Below are 18,859 nucleotides of genomic sequence, written 5' to 3'. Positions count from 1 at the left end.
GTTTTTTTGGCCAGTCCTGGGCCTTGAACTCAGGGCCTGAGCACTGTCCCTGGCTTCTTTTTGCTCAAGGCTAGCACTCTGCCACTTGAGCCACAGCACCACTTCTGGCTGTTTTCTATATATGTGGTGCTGAGGAATCGAACCCAGGGCTTCATGTATACAAGGCGAGTACGTTACCACTAGGCCATATTCCCAGCCCTCTCTTAGTGTTCTTACTCAAGGCTTCTACCACTTGAGCCACACCCTCAGGCCTTTTCCATTGGGTTTTTCAGTCTCATGCTAACCTTGCCATGTCTGGCCTGAAACCTAGATCTTCCTGTCGCCCCCATGTAGCTGGGATTCTAGGTGTGTACCACCACCTATTCCTATAGATTTTATACAGTTAGTTTCCATTAAAAGATCTGTCAGGGGCTGGGGATATGGCCTAGTGGCAAGAGCGCTTGCCTCGTATACATGAGGCCCTCGGTTCGATTCCCCAGCACCACATATACAGAAAATGGCCAAAAGTGGCGCTGTGGCTCAAGTGGCAGAGTGCTAGCCTTGAGCAAAAAGAAGCCAGGGACAGTGCTCAGGCCCCGAGTCCAAGCCCCAGGACTGGCCAAAAAAAAAAAGATCTGTCAAAGAATAGAATAAAGGGGAACTATAGATAACCATACATTTAAATTGTAACTGTATCAAGGATTTGTAAACCTTTTGGGAATTATAGAAACTTTTCTATAATGACCACAGTTTAATATAAAAAGGACTGAAGCAACAAACATTATGGTGCCCGGATGCAGAGCATACACATCACGCCTCAGAGAGCATGTTAAGCGTTCCCTCCTTACTGCTGGAATTTGAACTTGGTGGCTCTGGTATGGAATCAAGGAATTTGCCTTTGTAGCCCGCAAGCCCAGTGAGGCTGATGCAAGTCGCCCTCCCCACTGGGGAAGAAACCTCATTCAAAACGTGGCGAGTGAGGAAGTGAGCTGGGGGGTGGGGTGGGGGGGGGATAATGCATTGTAGAGAAAGAGGGAGCCTGGAGCCCAGCCCGGGCTGCGGCACTGCCGGTGGCTCCTGATGAGAGCCACTCCCCTGCAGAAACCACTGTGTGGGTGCCACAGCGACCGCCCCCCTCCGCTACCACGGACCACGCTGGGGCTGTCCCAAAAGTAGACTTCTAACATAGCATAAGCGTTTCAAATTGTTTAGGACAATCACTGTTATATATTCATGACAAGGCATCCTGTTAGTAAGTCAGATTAGTGACGGGAAATTAGTGACTGGTGATGTATTGCTGGCTAACAACTTTGTTACCTTCATTTATACGCCTTTGCCTTTTCTTTTATTGCTTTTTTTTCCACTAAAAATTCAAGGCTCTAATCTTTTTTAAATTTGGTCTCTCCTCTCCCTTCCCTCTCTCTCTCCTTCTCCCCACTTTTCCTTTCCTCCACTTTTTCTCTTTTCTCTCTGAATCAGAGTCTTATGCATGTATCCTGAGCTTTTCTTGTCCTGTCTCTTTCTCTGAATCATGGTCTCTTGCCTGTATCAGCCCTTGATCTTTCTTTTTTCTTTTTTTGCCGGTCCTGGGGATTGAACTTAGGTCCTGGGCTTTGTCCCTGAGCCTCTCTGGGCTCAAGGCTAGCACTCTACCACTTGAGCCACAGTGCCACTTCTGGCCTTTTCTGTTTATGTGGTACTGAGAAATCGAACCCAGGACTTCATGCATGCTAGGCAAGCACTCTACCACTAAGCCACGTTCCCAGTCCCGATCTTTCTCTTGAAGGCATTTCCAGTTCCTCAGTTGCAGGCAGCCCTGTGGCTGTGGAAAGGGGTTGGGGTAGGCAGTGGGGTTGCAGCTGTCACTTGGCTGACTCTGAGACCTTGTTTGCAGGACAAATCCAGCGGCCTGCACAGAAGACTTCTTTCTGTTACCAGGTGGAGGTCACCCAAGATTAAAGAAGCCTCTCAAGTCAAACTCCCACTCTAAATCAATAGAATCTTTTAATGCTAACACTGTGGTTTCATCTAAGCAAGAGCGCAGTCACTTTAAGAACAAGTAGACGTTCTGGTGAGGCGCCTTCTCGGGGCTGTTTCCAGTTCTTGTGAGGTGGAGATGGAGGTTTGCCTAGGTCAGCGTGCCCACAGTGGCCCTGCCTGTCTGTGCTTGGGCAGGAGCCACCTGGCTGTCCCTGCCAGCACGCTGTGTCATCTCGCCTAGTGACTGTGCAACGTCAACACTGTTCCTTGTTTGTTGTGCTAGATACCCACACACTGCGATCAAATCGAAGCCAAGGGCGGCCTGCAGCTCCTCCAGAGGCTGCACTACCTCCACAGAGACTCCCCGAACGTGCAGAGAAACATCATGCGGATCGTCGGCAACATGGCCCTGAGCGAGCGGCTGCATGCTCCCATAGTGCGCTCAGGTAATGACCTCAGCACGCCCTTGTTCCCCACGGCCATCCTCCGACTCCTGTTTCAGTCCATGTCCGCTGGCTCAGGACCGTTGCGGGTCCTCAGAGCGTGCCTTAGGGCAGCCGGGAGGACTTGGTCAAAACTCCAGCCACTCCCACTCCGGACAGCAGCCTTGCCGCTGTGGCTGTCTTGTTGTTCACACCGTTTGAATGTGATTTAGTGTATGAAGCATTGTCGAACCTAAAAGAGGCTTAATATGTCACTTTTCCACTTGCAAATAATAAGTGGTTTGCAGGTGGTTTTAAGTCTTATCCTCTCCCTCCTTCCTTAGTTCCACTATACACTAAGAGATGTTCTAAATTCTTAAGTGAGTTTTCTGATTTATCTTCTCGTGAATTCTTCATCCCTCCCTCTTTCATGCCTGCATTAAAAAAATTAATTTACACTAAACATTTTTTTTTGCTTGGTTTATGCCAGTACTAGTTTGAACTCAGGGCATCACACTCTCCTTTGGCCTTTTCACTTAAGTCTGGTGCTCTGCCACTTGAGCCACAGCTCCACTTTTAGCTTTTAGCTGGTTAACTGAGGATAAGAGTCTCATGGACTTTGCTGCTTAGGTAGGCTTTGAGCCATAATCCTCAGATCTTGGCCTCCTGAGTAGCTAAGGTTACAGGTGTGAGCCGCCAGCTCCTGGCTTCTGTTAGACCTCTTGATTCTGTTCTGGAGGTCATTAAGACAGTATTCTTTTTTTTTCTCTGTACTTTGAACCATTTTGGCTTGCCCATCATCAGGTTCACTGATGAGATGGAGACTGAAGGACAGGACAACTACTTGGTCTAAGCAGTTTTCACCACTCTTCCAAAAAAATTGTCTGTGCTTTCTTTTTGCTTAGCTCCCATTAATTCCTAGTAGTCCAGTTTGAATTCCACTGCCTGTTTTATTTTGTCCTTTCATATCTCTATATATTTGTGTTTATACATATGTGTACACATATATACATACATACATACATACATACATACATACATATATATATGTATATATATATATATATATATATATATAAACTTTCAGGGGCTGGGAATAGTGGTAGAGTGCTTACCTCATATGCATGAAGCCCTGGGTTTGATTCCTGGTACTGTGGCTCAAGTGGTAGAGTGCTAACCTTGATCAAATAAAGAAGCCAGGGACAGTGCCCAGGCCCTGAGTTCAAGCCCAAGTTCAGTATTGGCACACTCATGAGTGCGCACACACGCACACACAATGAATGCACACAGAGAGAGCCAGTGTTGTATATTTATAAATTATAGACATATAGTTGTTTTATCAAAAGATTTAGATGAATGTCTACCAAACTTCTAACTTCAATTACTGTGAGGATAGAAATGGAATTTTTTTTATTACTTGTTATTCCATAAGAAAATAGCATGTGTCCAAGGTAATTTCAAAACACTAGATATTTAAAACAAGACACAATATCTCAGGCACTCTGTCTGAAAAATACCCCAGAAAAGGCTGTGCTACGATTTTTCTTGGGTTTCCTTTCTTGTGACTCCATGAACGACAAAGTCATAGTTTTACACATTTTAGTAACATACTTGCATATCACTCTAGGGAGGATTTTTTTTAAACGTATTTCCATTTTTCTATTACACCATCTCTAATGGATTTGGAAGGACTCTCTGGTCACACAGATTTGGATGTCGTTACAGAGTGAGAGAATCTTCGGCCTCTTTCAGGTGGCTCCCCACGCTGTCCTGGAGCGGGAGGGGTGTGGCAAAAGCTGTCGCCTCCGGATGGCCTGCCATGTGCCTTGGGGGCCCAGGGATCCCCCCCCCACACACACTTAGTTAACCTTCCTCTGGCTCAGAGTGTGAAGGAACTTGACTGAAGTTTCACAGCACAGAAGTGGAGACTAGAAATTTGGACCCAAGTCTCTGACCTAAGGCCCATGTTCTGCTTTATTTTAAATTGCATGTGTTTTTCACAGAGAACTCCATCCAGCTTCGCCCTAAGAGGTAGTGACCATGGTTAGCTGGGTTTCCTGTGCCTTTCCAGATCTTTGTATGTTCCTGTGTGTGTGTGGTCACACATGCACTGTCATGTACATGATACATACACATAGAATTGTCCCCAACTTTGCTGTTTGCCTCCTTTTTTAAAAAAGATTTTTCTTCTTAAATAATAGATTTGGTAAGACTTTTGTGTATCAAAAGCAATTATTAAAAATAATTTCTAGCCAAGTGCCAGTGGCCCATGTCTTTACTCTCAGGGAGACAGCGATCAGGAGCGAGGTGTAAGGCTAGCTGAGACACAAAGTTGTTGAGATTCCCTTCTCAAGGAACGAGAGCAAGCCAGGCACGGTGGCCCACACGTACCCTCCCAGCTACTAAGGCAGCCACAGCTAAGAGGATCTGTGTCTGAGGCTGGCCCAGAGCAAAAATGGAGACCTCATCTGAAGATGAATGTACACCCAAAATGGCTGGAGGTGTGGCTCTAGTGGTAAAGCTCCTGCTTAGCAAGGGCAACAAACAGAAGAAAAAAAGTAGTTTTTCATATGTGTATTCATCTGCTAATAGGATCATTGATTGGGATAAAATAGTATCAACCTACTGGGTGTATTCTTCTTTCTAAATGCAAAACATGGTATTTAGTTCTGTTTGTGACTTCACCTCCAGTAATTGCAAGTTGCGTTAGATTTTCTAGTAGACTCCTCCAGGGGGCTGTGACGGGAACATCACTTGGAGGGTACGAAGAGGCTGAAGTGATTGGGCTTCCCCACCCAAGACAAATACTTGAAACTCACCATTCTTTAACCTGGGTTTGAACTCAGGACCTTGTGTTTGCTAGGCAAGTGCTGGATCACATGAGCCATGCCTCCAGCTTGATTTTTTTCCTTCTAGTTATTTTTGGAATTTGTAGGGTCTTACGTTTATGGTCTAGTTGGCCTGGACTGTTATTCTTCATTTATGCTTCTCACATATCTGGGATAAAGGTGTTTGCCACCATACCCAGTTGTTTTTGGCTGAAATGGGATCCTCCAAATCTTTCTGTCCAAGCTGTCCTCAAACTGTCACCCTCCAAATCTCAACCTCTCGAGTAGTTGGGATTACTGGCATGAGCCACTGCTTCCAGTTTCTAACGTTGTACTTTTGAAACCTCCTTACAGTTTGAGATGGATGGATTCAGGTCAGTATTTGAGAGATCTGTTCTTTTCCTAGGCTGGGTTTCCATAATGGCCGAAGCCTTGAAATCTCACCAGATTATGGAAGCCTCACATGCTGCCAGAACCCTGGCCAATCTGGACCGAGAAACTGTGCAGGAGAAATACCAGGACGGCGTCTTTGTGCTGCACCCCCAGTACAGAACAAGGTGAGCAGCCAGAGCAGTCATTCCCTCCACTTCGTGAGCAGAAATATAGTTTAAGTTTATTTCTGCAAGTTTACAAATAGAATGCCTTACAGATAGCTTTAAAAAAAAATCTATTTATTTCATTTGTTGGGATAGAATCTTGCTTTATGTCTCAAGCTGACCAGAATCACACAATCTTCCTGCCTCAGCCTCTTTTTTTTTTTTTTTTTTGGCCAGTCCTGGGCCTTGGACTCAGGGCCTGAGCACTGTCCCTGGCTTCTCTTTGCTCAAGGCTAGCACTCTGCCACTTGAGCCACAGCGCCACTTCTGGCCATTTTCTGAATATGTGGTGCTGAGGATTCGAACCCAGAGCTTCATGTATGCTAGGCAAATACTCTACCACTAGGACATATTCCCAGCCCCCTGCCTCAGCCTCTTGAACACTGGGATTATAGACGTTTCAACATGCCCAGTTATAAATAAGTTTTTTGTTACTGTTATGTACCAGTTCTTGGGCTTGAACTTAGGGCCTCTTGCCCTCACTTGGCTTTTTTGCTCAAGACTGTTGCTCTACCACTTGAGCACGCCTCTATTTCCAGCTTTTTTGCTGGTCAGTTTGGAAAAGAATCCCATAGATTTTCTACCCAGGCTGACTTTGAACCAGAATCCTCAAATCTTAGCTAGGATTAGAGGTATGAGCCACCAGTGTCAACTCTTTCAAATTTGAAAAATGAATTGCCTAGTTTACAATTTCTAAATAAAAGATTCTGATGTTTTTTGTATGTGTATACATGTTTACTCTAAGTAGCTTGCAGCAGATACTATATGTGTGTACACACACACACACACACGTTTTGTATGTCATATCCAAAGAAAGTCAGGTGACTGATGGAATGTTCTCGTGGACTTATTCTGAGGGTAATCAGATAGTAGCATGTGTCCCTTGGTCCAGCACTGAGTTTATGAGGTCCCCTGTGGCTGCTGTGGCCAGCCCCGCGTTGCTGTGTTTATGGAAGGAGCTGTGCTGGCGCTGCGTGCCTTTGCCCGTCTCCCAGGACCCGCAGTAATCCTGTGCTTGGAAGCTCGCCATGATGCAGCCTGCCTTGATGCCACAGAGCCCCGCTGGAGTCCTGTCCTCAGAGAAGGCCGGGTACATCCTGACCATCGTAGTAATGTGCTTATTCTGCTTCTTTTTAAAACTCTCTCCTTAGTCAGCCCATTAAAGCCGATGTCCTTTTTATTCATGGCCTTATGGGAGCAGCATTCAAAACCTGGCGCCAGCATGACAGTGAGAAAGATCTGACTGAAAACGCTTTGGAGGATGAAAACAGGTACACTACATGTTGGCCCAAGGTAAGGAGCAGCAGCTGTGGCCACAAGGCTAATGCCATCACACCCCCTCCCCCATGGGACTTGTTTCCCTGTCCCTTCTTGCAGGGATTTTTCCCCCACGAAGTTCTTTCCCTTCACAACGCCCATAGAATGTGACAGTAACAGCCAGGCCTGTGAGCTGATGTAGTATAATTTCAATGAAGGGTACAATTGTGACTCTAAAGGAATATTCTGTGTTATAATAAGGGGGCAGAGCGTAATGGTTCACCTCCATTGAAGCATACTACAGAAAATAGTAAAACCATAATTGTATTCATAGTAGCCAATTTTATAATCTCAATAATTATGAAACTAGACATGCCTAGAAATAATTCTGCTTTGAATTTCTCCCAAAGAGCCTTAACTCTGGAGTGGATTCCTTGAATGAAGGTATCAGAAACTAATTCAGGACTGATATTCCATACCTATGTGCATGGTTCTGGGGTTTGCTCCCCTTCACACCTCAGGAAGAATGCTTGCGCTTGCTCTCTGGTGATCCAGTGTCTGGAGATACTGTCAGCCCAGGACCTCCAGACAGAAGCTGTTACTGTCACTTGTATCTTTAAGTTTCCTGTGCTGGCTGTCAGGGTCAGGGTGTAAGTCTGTCCTGAGATCCTGGCTCTCTGATCTGAAAATGCACTCTCAAGAGTGTTGAGAATATTCTCATCACACCTCCGTTGGACTTAAGCTGTAAACATTCACACTGCTTTGTGATTAGGTTTTTTTTTTTAATGTCCTTGTTGTCCAATACTAAGAGAACCTTGGTTACAAATTTCAATTCCTAGGAAGTGATTGGGGTGCATGCGTATTCTGACATACATACCTCTCAATTCACCTAGACGTGGTTAGCCAAGGACTGTCCCGCTCTCCGGATCATATCTGTGGAGTACGACACCGCCCTCAGCGACTGGAGGGCCAGGTGCCCCATGGAGAGGTAATCGGAGGGTGCTGGCCCCCGAGGGAGCGCCGCTCCTGCATCCTCTGGGGTGGGTGGGAGCTGATGTTCATCTTTCAGTGCCATAGATTTTTTTTTCTCGAGCCTGTCTTTTGTCTGAGAAATTGGCTCTAAGTGGACAGTAAACTAGTAGAAGGTGGACGCCGCCCCCTCCTCTGGTTTATCTGTGAGACGCAGCCGCGAGAAACCACATTCCAGAGCAAAGTTTTCGTTCCTACTGGAAGTAAAAGTGTTGTTTCTGTGCAAGAAAGAGATGCCGAGCAGCCATGTCCCCTCGCTCCCCTCATGTCCCCGTGCCACTTGAGTGCACAGGAAGGAGTGCTGGGTTGCTGGGTTCCAGGACCCGCCTTCAGCCTGGACCTGTGACTCGCCAGAGTCTTCCACAGTCACGCGTGTCGAGCGCCGTCCAGGGGCGGGGGAGCTCAGCTCCGCACGCCGCACTGTGCTCTCTGAACACACCCCGCAGAGCACGTGGGGAGGAAGAGCCACGCCTCCCCCCACTTCTCCCACTTAGTTCTGAGCAGAGTGAAAATACTGGGCTGGACAGGTGTGAAGTTTTTGGAATCTCTGATTGGAATAACTTCTTAGTATTTCTTTTTTTTTTTTTTTGGCCAGTCCTGGGCCTTGGACTCAGGGCCTGAGCACTGTCCCTGGCTTCTTCCCGCTCAAGGCTAGCACTCTGCCACTTGAGCCACAGCGCCACTTCTGGCCGTTTTTCTGTATATGTGGTGCTGGGGAATCGAACCTAGGGCCTCGTGTATCCGAGGCAGGCACTCTTGCCACTAGGCTATCTCCCCAGACCCTTAGTATTTCTAAGTATGACAAAAGGATGGACGCTTAAGATTTGCAACATGAGGGGCTGGGGATATGGCCTAGTGGCAAGAGCACTTGCCTCGTGTACTTGAAGCCCTGGGTTCGATTCCCCAGCACCACATATATAGAAAACGGCCAGAAGTGGTGCTGTGGCTCAAGTGGCAGAGTGCTAGCCTTGAGCAAAAAGAAGCCAGGGGCAGTGCTCAGGCCCTGAGTCCAAGGCCCAGGACTGGCAAAAAAAAAAAAAAAAAGATTTGCAACATGAATACAAGCAGAGCTAATCTCAGGAGGGCCCTGAGCACATTGCCGCAGGCCGTGGATGAGAAGGGTCACGCAACCCTCGGTGCTGGGGACAGCTAGGGCAAGGCCAAGTGTGACCTTGAAATGGCCAGACACGCGTGCTGCCCAAACCCTGCAGCTTACGACATGCATGGCGCGTTCTGGGCTGACAGCCCTGTCAGTGTTGACGTTTTAGATCAAGAATGAAGTATCAGAAGCTGAGCCGGCACAGGGGGTAACGCCTCCATCCAAAACGTGTTCGTGTGGTAACGCCTCCATCCATAGCGTTCGTGTGGCCCGCAGCTCCCGGTGTAGAGTTAAGTGCCTCCCGTCATGCCTGCCGTTTTCCTTTTGTCCAGAAAGACCATTGCGTTCCGAAGCAACGAACTTCTTAGCAAGCTCCGAGCGGCTGGGGTTGGGGACCGGCCGATGATCTGGATCTCGCACAGCATGGGAGGTGAGGGCGCGCGGCTCCTCGGCCGCCCGCACGAGACAGTCCGCGCCCGCGGCGCTTCCTGGCAGCCCCGGCCTTTAGTAACCAGCGGTGCCAGAGGGCGTGGGTTCAGAGGCACCGCTCTCCCATGCTGGGCACTCGGAGGGACGTGTGCACGGCAAGCCCGCGTTCCCGGCTCTCCCATGCTGGGCACTCGGAGGGACGTGTGCACGGCAAGCCCGCGTTCCCGGCTCTCCCATGCTGGGCACTCAGAGGGACGTGTGCATGGCAAGCCTGCGTTCCCGGCTCGCCCGTGTGCATGGCAAGCCCGCGTTCCCGGCTCGCCCGTGTGCATGGCAAGCCCGCGTTCCCGGCTCGCCCGTGGGCACTCAGGGGGACGTGTGCACGGCAAGCCCGCGTTCCCGGCTCGCCCGTGGGCACTCAGGGGGACGTGTGCATGGCAAGCCCGCGTTCCCGCCTCGCCCGTGGGCACTCAGGGACGCGTGCACAGCAAGCCCGCGTTCCCGGCTCGCCCGTGTGCATGGCAAGCCCGCGTTCCCGCCTCGCCCGTGGGCACTCAGGGGGACGTGTGCACGGCAAGCCCGCGTTCCCGCCTCGCCCGTGGGCACTCAGGGGGACGTGTGCACGGCAAGCCCGCGTTCCCGGCTCGCCCGTGGGCACTCAGGGGGACGTGTGCACGGCAAGCCCGCGTTCCCGGCTCGCCCGTGGGCACTCAGGGACGCGTGCACAGCAAGCCCGCGTTCCCGCCTCGCCCGTGGGCACTCAGGGGGACGTGTGCACGGCAAGCCCGCGTTCCCGGCTCGCCCGTGGGCACTCAGGGACGCGTGCACAGCAAGCCCGCGTTCCCGGCTCGCCGCAGGCTCCCCACTCCTCTCCCCCACTGCAGGCTCGCTTGCCGCCCTCTGCCAGCAGCCACAGCTCCCAGACGCCCAGAGCTGCTGCGATGTGTTTCCGGCCGCGGCACTGTGGGGTCTGGTGCTGCTGTTCCAGCTGCATGCGCCGTTCCTCCCAGTCTCCAGCCCCGGCGGTGGGCCCTCCCCAGCCGCGCAGTGGCCTTCGCCCCGCCCCGCGCGGATGGCTGGTCTGCAGCCGGGCTCCTTGCTGAAAGCCCCCCCCCCCCCACATCAGGCGGCGCTCGCTGAGCGCTCGGCATTACGGAGGGAGAGGACGAGGTGGAGATGGCACTTGCCCCACGAGCGGGCTGACTGCGAGTCCGCTCTGGGTGTGGGCTGCCCTGGCAGGAGGGAGGGCGCTGCTGCAGGGCGGTGGGGGCAGCCAGCTCCAGCAGGGCCCCCCTCCTCCCAGGGCACTGCAGACCCCGAATCAGGGGCGTCTTCTCTACAAACCAGTTTCTAGAATCTACCTCTTCATAGGCTCCTCGCACCACCTTTCTAGAGCATGAGCGCCGGTAATGTTTTTAAGGCCTGTTTCTTATACCATAGAGATTATTTTAATTTTTTTTTTTTTGCCAGTCCTGGGGCTTGAACTCAGGGCCTGGGTGCTGTCCCTGGGCCTCTTTGCGCTCAAGGCTAGGACTCTACCACTTGACACACAGCACCACTCTGGCTTTTTTGACTAGTTTATTGACTAGTCTCACAGGGACTTTTCTGCCCAGGCTGGCTTCGAACTGTGATCCTTAGATCTCAGCCTCTGAGTAGCTAGGATTATAGGTGTGAGCCTGTAAAGCTTAAAATACTTTCGTTTTGCTTTTAAAAAAATTTTAATAATACCAGAGAGAAAGAAAATAGCTTATACACCATTTTTCTTTCATCTCTGTGGCCAGGTCTTCTTGTCAAAAAGATGCTGTTGGAAGCCGCTAAGAAGCCCGAACTGAGCACAATTATCAACAACACCCGAGGAATCATTTTCTACAGTGTGCCTCACCATGGGTCACGGTTGGCTGAATACTCTGTTAACATTCGCTATCTTCTGTTTCCCTCTTTGGAAGTCAAAGAGCTCAGCAAAGGTAACGCTTCCTCGTGTGGCAGGACTAGGGCTTTGTTAACACTAATGACAGAGGAGAAGGTGCAAAGGCCAGTTTACTCCTTAAGCCTGTTCATTCTCTATTCATAACTGTGTTTAGATTATCCATGGAAAAATCTGGACCTAATTTTTCTTTGATACTTTACTTTTTGTTTTTAAGCCACTATTTACTAAAGTATAGTTACAATTTTAATGTTATTTTAGATACTTAAGAAATACATATCACTTTTTAAAGTTTTATATTTCCTTGCATGACTTAGCAAATTTATCAACTTCTAAAATAGAAACAAACGTTGGAGACTTGGTGTATCTGTTAGAAACCACTATCTTTGTTATAGTACTCTTTCTCTTGGGAACACCTGTAACCTGAGCATGCTAGTTGTCATCTTGCTCAGATTTTCCCTCCCTCCCTCCCTTCCCTCCCTTCCTACCATGCGTGGCCTTGCATTGACTCTAGCAATATGTAAGAACCCTCTTCCTTTTTATCTGAAACAGGTACAACTATTCCCACTCACTTTTAGTTTCCATTTCTGTGATTTATCTTTTTAAACCCTTCACTTTGAATAGCTTTACCAGTGAAGCACATTTTTTAAAAGTGGTGTCTAATTGGTTAAATGTCTGTAGTGAACTTAATCCACGTAGAATCAAGGTATATGAGCATCTTCCTACCATTTTCTTCTGCCTGTTTTATAAGTTTCTTGCTACTTTCCCCCTTTTATTTATTGCTGTAAGTTGGTAGTTGTCAGTCATGCTAAGATTTGGTTCTTTGCATGTATCTGTTCGAATCCTGAGCTTTCTATGTCCATGTGTAGGGTTTTTCTTTTAAGAGATTTGAACTCGGGGCTTTGTCCTTGCTCAGCAAATGCTTTACCCCTTGGGCGTGCTCTGAGCCCTTTGTGCTGTAGCATATTTCTCCCATAAGGCCTTGCTCTTCTGTCTGGGGCTGGCCTTGGACCATGATCCTGCTGCCTCTCCCTCCTCAGGAACTGAGGTTACGGGCGTACAGCACTGTGCCCAGCTTGGTTTCGTCCTGAGATCAGAATCGGTGTCCTTGGACCTGTAGACCATGTTGGAGCCCTTCCCTAGGTCCCGTGGGGTAAACACAAGCGGTGCCGAGGTTGGTGGCTGTGTGGCTTGGGGCTCTCCAGCTCTGGAGGTGCAGGACGTGGAGTGTCCCCGCGTCTGCGGGCTGCTGGGCCTTAGCCGTGGCCGTGGCAATGGCTCGGGCCCGAGCGAGCTCCTCCTCTGGAGAAGAGCAGCGAGGCTTAGACCAGTCAGCTCCCTAAACTCCACTAAAAGCCTGGAAGCGCCCGGGGTGAGGGGCCGCCCCCCACGGCCCCAGCGCAGGCGCCTGGGCGGAGTCGCCGCGAGGCGGGGCTGCCGCGTCTGCTGCTGCGCTTGCCCTCGGCTCCCGCTGCAGCGCCGTCCGGAGCTCGCGCCCCTCGCAGCAGCGCGCCCTGTGCGGCGCGGCTTCCACGGCGGCCGCCGGGCGGCTTGCGGAGCGGCCCGCGTCGCCCCATCTTGGCTCTGCTTCTCAAGTTTTTCTTCCTTGAGTGAAGCCAGTTTCATTTTCCCCGAGTCTCTCTTGTTCCTGTGCGTGTGTAATTCGTATCCATGTGTCATGGCGCCGCTGCCCTCTCAAGCGGGTCTCAGATGCTCCTTTGCGTCCTCATCGGCTGCTCCTCCTGTCGCGGCCGTTCTGCCTGCTCTTCCGGCCGGTGGCCCTGAGGAGCTGAACCCCGAACCCCCGGCCCCGTGGAGGCAGAATCCTAGTGTGCCGTTGAGATGCATTGTGTCGGGTGAAGCCAGCTCATGACCCCCCTCTTCTGTGCTAACTCTACAGATTCTCCTGCACTTCAGACGCTCCACGATGACTTTCTGGAGTTTGCAAAGGACAAAAACTTCCAGGTGCTGAGTTTCGTGGAAACGCAGCCCACCTTCATCGGCAGCATGCTGAAGCTGCACATCGTGCCCGTGGAGTCCGCAGGTACCGGCGCTCTGGGAGCCCCGCCACGGGGCCCTGACATCTTATTGTTTCAGCTTTTACTTCTCGTTTCATGAAGACCCAGAACCCCTCCTTTCCTGTGTGGAAGCCCCTTCTGATCACCCCCAGTCTTGCTCAGCCCTGGCGGCTGGCCCCCCACTTCCCGAGCCGCTCAGGCTGGAACACGCGCAGCGTGGGGAGCGGCTTCCCGCAGAGTCAGCGTGTAGATTACAGCACATCCCACACTAGCTAAAGCAAACGAAACCCACTCCATCTTCCACAGTGGAGCCCGAGACTGCGGGAACCACGAGGAGTCCTTCCCGTTCACAGCGCTCAAAGAGCGGCTGCTCGCGGCCCGCACACACGGCCCTGGGAAGCGGTGGCGTCGCAGCCTTGTCGCAGGGCTGTGGCCCTTGTTGCACGTCAGCAAGGGGCTGCGGCTGCCCCCCCCCCCCCCCCCCGCGTCCTCATCTCGGAGGCCTCGCCAACATCTGTCACCTCCAGTCAGATGAAGTTGACAGCAGTGTCCACCCCCCCACCCCCGACTCACACAGAATCACGGGGTGAGGGACCTAGGGGCAGGCGGGACCCTCAGGACACAGTCCCGTTCTTTTCCTCAAGCGAGGGGAGCGCAGGCGCAGCCACGGTGGCAGACGGGAGGCCTCCCCACGCGGGACGCTCCCGACACGCCGTGCTCAGGCCCGCTGTCAGGTTTCCTGGGCTAGGCAGGTGCATCAGGACTTAGCGCAGCGCTCCCCGAGTATCTGCGCGCGCGATAGCTCCAAGGTCGGGGAGCCACCGCCGAGCTGGAAGCTGCCTCGTCTACTGGTGTCTCCTCACAAGCAGCGGGAAGCCTTTCTTTTACTCAGGCTCATTGACATTTCTGTTTCCTCCAGCTCTAGGCCTTGGGGACCTCATTCCTGTGGACGTGAACCACTTGAACATTTGTAAGCCAAAGAAAAAGGATGCCTTTTTGTATCAGCGTACTTTGCAGTTCATCCGTGAAACTCTAGCCAAAGACCTTGAAAAATGACACTTGCCTCCCGCTCTCTGATGTGAGCACAGTGATACAGTGCAAGAAACCTGGTGTTCCTCCTCCTCCCGCTGCCTACGCAGCCCTGTGAACACAGCCAGCATGGCGTCGCGCGGTCCGGAAGTGTGCACGCGGCGGAACGTGACTGTGCGTGCCAGCACTGGAGAGCCACGCGCAGACCTGGCAGTCCCAGGAGAAGGGGCCCATAGACCACCCCTGCCCACCCCGTGCCTCTCCCCGCAGGAGCCCTGGCCGCGGGGGGGTAGAAGTTGGGGTAACCTGGAGTGACGGAGTCCTCTGGTGACTCACCTTACAATGACACGAGAGCCCCTCAAGTGGGAAGCAATGAACCGGAACGTGAAAGACTGTCCTCCCGCTGTGGCCGTAAAGCTTTTAAATGTCATTTTTAAAAACATTTAGTTTTTAACATTTAGTTAAATCCTTGGCACGTGGCCTGTTAGGCCAATTGTTGTGCATGGGAAAGTTCCTTGTATGTTTCTATTTTCATACTGCTAAGAACAAACTGTTTCTAAAAAAAAAAACAACACAACAACAAAGGAACTCTAGCTTAGAGAATTCTTTCCAGATCGTAGCTACATGTGCTTGTCATGGGTTTGGGATAGGACAGAGTAGCTAGTCCGTTACTGATCATCAGAGTATGGAAAAAACAAAAGCGATTCTAAGCCATTAGGAGCAGAACTTAGTATCAAGATTTCTTATTCTCTTTAGCTAAAGTATACCTTCTTTCCTTGCTCATGAAGAAGTAGTACCAGTTGGCCTCTAGCCTGTGAGAAAATGATGTGCTTTTGAGTAAGAGCATTATTTTTTGCTTTTTGCCGGTCCTGGAGCCTGAACTCAGGGCCTGGGCACTGTCCTTGAGCTCCTTTTGCTCAAGGCTAGTGTTCTACCAGTTGAGCCATAGCACCACTCTGGCCTTTTCTGTTTATGAGGTACTGGGGAATTGAACCCAAGGCTTCATGCATGCTAGGCAAGCACTCTACCACAAGCCACATCCCCAGCCTGAATAATAGCATTATTGAAATGTAATTCACCTACCCGACAATTTACTTTTTGTGTGTGGTACTGGGCATTGAATCCTGAGGCTTACGCTTATTAGGAAGATGCTCTACCACTGGGCTGGACTCCCAGTCCAGAGGCACTCGTAAAGTGTTTGCTTCATTGGTTTTTAGTGTAGTCACAAAGGTGTACCCCTACTTTCAATAGAAAATAGTTTCTAAAAATTACTTGTATGCCATCTATAATACAAAAATATAGAAAACTACAGGAAGATGTTGCTATGTACCTTGAAAGAACAAGGAGACAAAAAAAATGGGGAGCAGAGAACATAGATGTGAGCTACGTGATTTCCAGAGTCTCCCACTGGGGCGTCGTGTACCTGGATGCTCATGGCTGCACGCGGAGTGGAGAACAAACACACACACACCCTTCCAAAGTGTGTACCAGACGAGCCACACACTGTCAAGATGACAGAAAAGTGAAAATTTTCATAAATCTTTAGTTGATTCTTAGAAAAAAAGGAATAAAATGGACAGGCCTGTAGTAAGAGCAATCACAAGCAAAGGGGCAAATGATTACCATCGGTCATGAAAAGGAGATATTACTGTAATGTAGACTTTTTTTTGCTAGTACCTCTTGCTCTTTTTCACTCAAGGCTAGTGCTTTACCACTTGAGCCATACCTCCACTTCCAGCTTTTTGCTGGATCTGTCTCCCTGAACTGGCGCTGAACCACAATTCTTAGATTTTTAGCTTCCTGAGTAGCTGAGTGGCTCTGGTAGCCACCAGAGCCTGGATTAACAGATATTTAAAAAACAGTCAAGTGCTGGTGGCTCACGCCTGTATTCACTAGCTATTTGGGTGGCTGATATTTGTAGGGTCACAGTTCAAGGCCAGCTCAGAAGTTTGCAGGATCCCTTCTCAATGAAAAGCTGGCCATGGCGGTTTGATTCTAGCCGTGACAGGCAGCCTCATAATAGGCAGATCACACCCAAGTACCTGCCTAGGCAGAAAACAAGATAGGGCTGGAAATACAGTTCAGTGGGTAAGATCAGCTGCCCAGCAATACGTGTAATCTATTACATGTTAAACAAAATAGAAAGTAACGAGAAAAATAAAACAGCATGTTCGCTTTTCTATCACTGTAACCAATTCCTCAGATAAACAACTCAAGGGAGAGATTGGTTTGGGCTCATGGTTTCCGTTCAGCTCCTCAGGGTGGCGGCGGGCTGGGAGAGGCCAGGCAGAGCAAGGCGGTTCACATCATGGCGTTCAGGGCATCTTCCTCCCCTCACCCCCGCCGCCTCAGTCTCTGGAAACACCTCACACGCACACACACACACACACACACACACACACGTGTGCTTTACTAATCTAGGCTTTCCAATCAGGTTGACAAGATTGACATCACACCCAACTTACCTCCAAGCAGAAAACATGGCCAGGCCTATGACCGTGAAAGAAACAGACGCCCAGTGAACGTTATAGATGAGTGCTTCCAACAAAGGAAATGGTTCTATTGTCAGATTCTTCCAGTTCATAGGAAAGATTGCATACCTTACCTCATTTTCTGAGGTTAATACAACTTGGATACCAAAACTGTATCAAAGTACAGTATAAAAATGGGAAAGTAATCAGCTGCTTTCAATTATTAACATAGATGTAAAAATCCTAAGTGAAAATACTGACAAATGAGCCAGGCACTGGTGGCTCATGCCTATAATCCTAGCTACTCAGGAGGTTGAGATCTGAGAATCATGGTTTAAAGCCATCCTGGCAGACAAATCTAACAGACTCTTTTTTTTTTTTTTTTTGGCCAGTCCTGGGCCTTGGACTCAGGGCCTGAGCACTGTCCCTGGCTTCTTCCCGCTCAAGGCTAGCACTCTGCCACTTGAGCCACAGCGCCGCTTCTGGCCGTTTTCTGTATTTGTGGTGCTGGGGAATCGAACCTAGGGCCTCGTGTATCCCAGGCAGGCACTCTTGCCACTAGGCTATATCCCCAGCCCCTAACAGACTCTTCTTTTTGTTTTGTTTTTTTGCCACACCTGGGCCTTGGACTCAGGGCCTGAGCACTGTCCCTGGCTTCCTTTTGCTCAAGGCTAGCACTCTGCCACTTGAGCCACAGCGCCACTTCTGGCCATTTTCTATGTATGTGGTGCTGGGGAATCGAACCCAGGACTTCATGTATATGAGGCGAGCCCGCTTGCCACTAGGCCATATTCCCAGCCCTAACAGACCCTTCTTAATGAGTAAACACTGAGAACTGGACATGTGGTTCAAGTGGCAGAGAAGCAGCCTTGAGTGAAAAAACTAGGTGACCTGGCCTTCAGTTAAGTCAAGCCCCAGGTACTAGCACACGCACACGCACACACACACGCACTCATACACACTCGAGCAGTATTTAAAAGGATAGCTGTCATAAGTTGAGTTTATACCAAGCATTCAAGCTTTGCAAAACGGATCAATGTAATTTACCATATTAGCATACAAAATAAAGGAAAGTCAATAATCCTAATACATGGAGAAATTTTTTTATAAGATTCAACCACTATTTATGAAAAAAGTTTTCAACTCAGGAAGATAATTTAGTAAAGGCTATTTGAAAAAAACAAAACCAAAAAGGCAAAATAACTTTGGGGAATAAGAGTAACATAAGAATGCTTGCTATTTAAATATTGTACTAAATATTCTTGGCAGTGGTATAACAAGAAAAGGACAGCTAAAGTTCAAGGACGAGAAAAGAAACTACCTAAGATATTTCCAACAATCTAAAAATTGAAATATGCCATAGTTTTTTTTCATAACACATTTCAAAATACTTCAATATCTATAACTAGCATTGCCTAGATGGCTTGACATAAAATAGCTGAAAACCCCCTTGAAGATGGTGCAGAAATGGTACCCCTTGTACCCAATGGTACATTAGGTGTATTAATGAACAGTAAATTGTTAAAATTTTTGAAAGGTTGGCAATATTACCAATGCTCTCAATATACAGAAAAGTATACTAGCAAAAGCAGCATAAACAATTTAAAATAAATATTTGTTGGATGCAGATATTAAGATTGTGAAAAAAATGTTGGAAATATAGACTGAAAATATTTAGGGTCCAAATAGAATTGTTTTTAAAGAGAATAAAAAGCTACTAAAAAATCTAGTCACTGTTAAATGTGGGCAATAGGATGAATGGATGGACAAATGGATGGATGGACAGATTAGACAGAGG

At 49.2% G+C, this 18,859-nt stretch overlaps 1 protein-coding gene across 2 annotated transcripts in view; it reads left to right on the top strand.

The window, feature by feature from the left end:
• The window catches only part of Serac1 (serine active site containing 1), a 33,612-nt gene extending 18,136 nt beyond the window's left edge, over window positions 1-15,476 (top strand). For both annotated transcript variants that reach the window (XM_048354370.1, XM_048354371.1), the window contains 8 exons: window positions 2,243-2,405; window positions 5,616-5,766; window positions 6,957-7,098; window positions 7,956-8,050; window positions 9,523-9,620; window positions 11,401-11,583; window positions 13,444-13,587; window positions 14,481-15,476. In XM_048354370.1, coding sequence (XP_048210327.1) covers window positions 2,243-2,405; window positions 5,616-5,766; window positions 6,957-7,098; window positions 7,956-8,050; window positions 9,523-9,620; window positions 11,401-11,583; window positions 13,444-13,587; window positions 14,481-14,617 — 1,113 coding nt within the window. In that variant the 3' untranslated portion in view covers window positions 14,618-15,476. The remainder of the gene's footprint in view (window positions 1-2,242; window positions 2,406-5,615; window positions 5,767-6,956; window positions 7,099-7,955; window positions 8,051-9,522; window positions 9,621-11,400; window positions 11,584-13,443; window positions 13,588-14,480) is intronic.
• The last annotated feature ends 3,383 nt before the right edge of the window (window positions 15,477-18,859 follow it).

This window comes from Perognathus longimembris, chromosome 9 (assembly GCF_023159225.1).
Source record: "Perognathus longimembris pacificus isolate PPM17 chromosome 9, ASM2315922v1, whole genome shotgun sequence".
Classification (NCBI taxonomy): Eukaryota; Metazoa; Chordata; class Mammalia; order Rodentia; family Heteromyidae; genus Perognathus; species Perognathus longimembris.
Note: the sequence above shows the minus strand (reverse complement) of the source record. Positions and strands in the feature narration are given on the sequence as shown.